Source organism: Alligator sinensis, unplaced genomic scaffold (genome assembly GCF_000455745.1).
Source record: "Alligator sinensis unplaced genomic scaffold, ASM45574v1 scaffold169_2, whole genome shotgun sequence".
Taxonomy (NCBI): domain Eukaryota; kingdom Metazoa; phylum Chordata; order Crocodylia; family Alligatoridae; genus Alligator; species Alligator sinensis.
The window spans coordinates 2,199,842-2,202,361 of record NW_005842077.1 but is presented as its reverse complement, the minus strand read 5'-3'; the positions used below and the strand labels follow the sequence as shown (position 1 = coordinate 2,202,361).

At 55.6% G+C, this 2,520-nt stretch overlaps 1 protein-coding gene across 1 annotated transcript in view; it reads left to right on the top strand.

Annotated features, from left to right (window-relative positions):
* Positions 1-1,948, top strand: part of LOC112550311 (maestro heat-like repeat-containing protein family member 2B) — a 2,697-nt gene extending 749 nt beyond the window's left edge. The window contains exons 2-5 of the mRNA XM_025204293.1: positions 25-187; positions 566-664; positions 1,112-1,263; positions 1,712-1,948. Of these exons, the coding sequence (XP_025060078.1) occupies positions 25-187; positions 566-664; positions 1,112-1,263; positions 1,712-1,948 (651 nt within the window). The remainder of the gene's footprint in view (positions 1-24; positions 188-565; positions 665-1,111; positions 1,264-1,711) is intronic.
* Positions 1,949-2,520: the final 572 nt, after the last annotated feature.

Sequence of the window (2,520 nt, the reverse complement as noted above, 5' to 3'; positions counted from 1 at the left end):
TCCAGTTTTCTTTTTTTATTCTAGCAAGAAAATGATGAAGTGCAGTTGGCTGCAGGAAAAACCCTCGTGGCACTTGCCGGCACCTTTTACAATTGGGTGATGTATGAGCTGCAGTGTCATATGGGCATCATGGAACTCCCTCCAATCTTCTTCTTGATTACACTGGGCGACGTGGTCTCAGCCTATGGTACAGCATTGCCTCCCTTGCTTCCGGGCTCTCATCAGGGATTGTGGAGGGAGGGGATAAATACCACTCTGTCCAATGGGGACATCAAAACTGAGCTGGATTTGGGGCCTGAAGAGTCTGGCTCCTGGCTCTTAGGTGCCAGCACTAACATATAACAGCTGGAAGAGACTTCAGGACAGGAAGGAGTGGAGATCAGGTGGGCAGGACCCTCCACTCCCTCCTCCTGCCCTGCATCTGGGCATGGGAGGGGCAGCAGACAGAGAATTGCCCTACGTAGGGGCAGTCACTGTAGGGTTTCTGTGACATCTTCAAAGCCCCTTTCTGCTGCGCAGGTGGACAGGAATGTCACTAACTGCATAATGTATCCTCATCCTGCAGCACTGAGGTCTGAGCCCTTCCTTGTGCTGACGCTCAGCAAATTGCGTTTTGTGCTGAGGCTGGTGGAGACCGACCAGATGAAGCGGGCGCTGTGTGGAGGTGAGTGCCAGCCCCTCCTGCAAGTGCCCCCACTGGGCACCCAGGGCCTAACACGGAGCTTGGGCCCTACTGGAGTGTCCCGCACTAGTAAGGGGGCCTCCGCTGCACTTCCTGGGCCTGATCCAACCACGAGTGGAGAACCGTCCCTCCCCGGGCTGGCTGGAGGCTCTGAGCAGTGAGCAGGATTGGGCCCTTCATGACTCTTGTAGAGTATTTCCCAGGAGCCATCACCGAGGCTAGAGCTGCCTCTAGGCCCTGGGGCAGATGGTGCAGATTGAATCCTAGTTGTAGCCCATGGTGCATGCTCCACCGGCCCCAAATTCTCCATCTGCCCTGAGCAGCACAGAGGCTGCCAGGACACTGCCATGACCACCAGGCCTGCATGTCCTGCAGCACCTCACTCCGATGTTCTTGTGCAAATGTCTTGTCTTTTCTCCCCCTCTGCAGTTGTGGAAGGCTTTGCCCGGGCTGCCAACCTGAAATTCCACATCGGGGACGAGAGCCCGTTCCCCAGCTGTCGGGCAGCTGACTACGGTTTCCATGTGCTCCCTTTCTTTAATCTCATGAGCAGCAACTGGCTGACAAGTGAGGACCTGGAGGTGAGGGCTGCTGTCTTTCTAGCTCTGTAGCACAGCTGTCACATGTCACTATTTCTGCATGTCTGTGTAGTCCTGGCAGGGAAGACCCAGTCTCTGGGGCTCATATCACGTTCCACAGGCAGTGTGCAGTCGTGTGTGCTAATGGGTGCCAGTGAGCGCTGGGATAGGGGGAAGCGCCTTCCGGGCATGACTCCTTCTGTGCCCAGGGGGATGGCATCAAGGAGGAGTTTGCTCTCTCTGCACATGAATCTGGGCACATCAGCACACTGGGGAGCCAGCCCTAGGGCTATATCCCACAGTGATGGGAACCATGCAGACCGGGCTGGTCCAATGATGGACCAAGGACACTGCTGACCTGAGAAGGAGAAAAGCTGCGCCTCTTCCTGACCCAGAGCAACCTCCTGGAAAGTCTGTCAAAGGGACTCAGTCCTGCCTTTCTTCTCTGCAGCTGCAGCAGGCTGCAGTCAAGGCACTGGGACCCGCAATGGGCCTCCTTCTCCACCATGAGAGGCATCGCAATACTGTTTTTGAGAGGCTCCCCTGTCTCCTGCAGCAATACGAGGGAGGGGTCAACAATCTTCATGTCACCATGGTGAGATGCTGCCTGGGAAACTGGCATTGGCTTTTGTCTGTATGCGTGGGTGTGCGCACTGGCACACGTGTGTGCATGTATGACTTGCCCTAGGAACTCCATAGCTCTCTTGGGGCTTTCCTGGTGCAATTCAAGACCCCTTAACGGATCGGCCTTGCCTACCCTTGGGGGCTAAACTCACAGCAGCCGGATCTGTAGATCATAGCCATGTTGGGAATGCTGCTTCCATTTTCTGGGAAGTCTGATAAGGGGAGACAAAAGAAATGAACTACCAGACCACTCCTTCCAGCTGAGTTTCGCTCTGCTCCCTTTGAGCTTGGAAGGGATTATGGTCAGGGCCTGGTAGTTTAAAACATGGAGATTTGGGGCTCCCTGCTATGGGTTATAGAAGTGGAGCATGTTATACAGTGGTTATGCCTGTGGAGCGTGTCTCTCCTGGGTGAGACGGGCTGCGCTCTGTCTTTGTTTGCACCCGGGCAGCCCCCTGAGGCAGCACAGGTTTACCCCAGGGGAGAATCCCACTACAGCTCTGTGCTGCTTTGTCCTGTGTCCCTGGGGCTGTGTGGGCAGATGCTGGCTGGTCCTGACTCTGTGGTCAGTTTTGGGGCCTACAACACCTGTGGGCTGTGGGACCCACTCTCCTCCTGGCATCCTTTGGAAGGAAT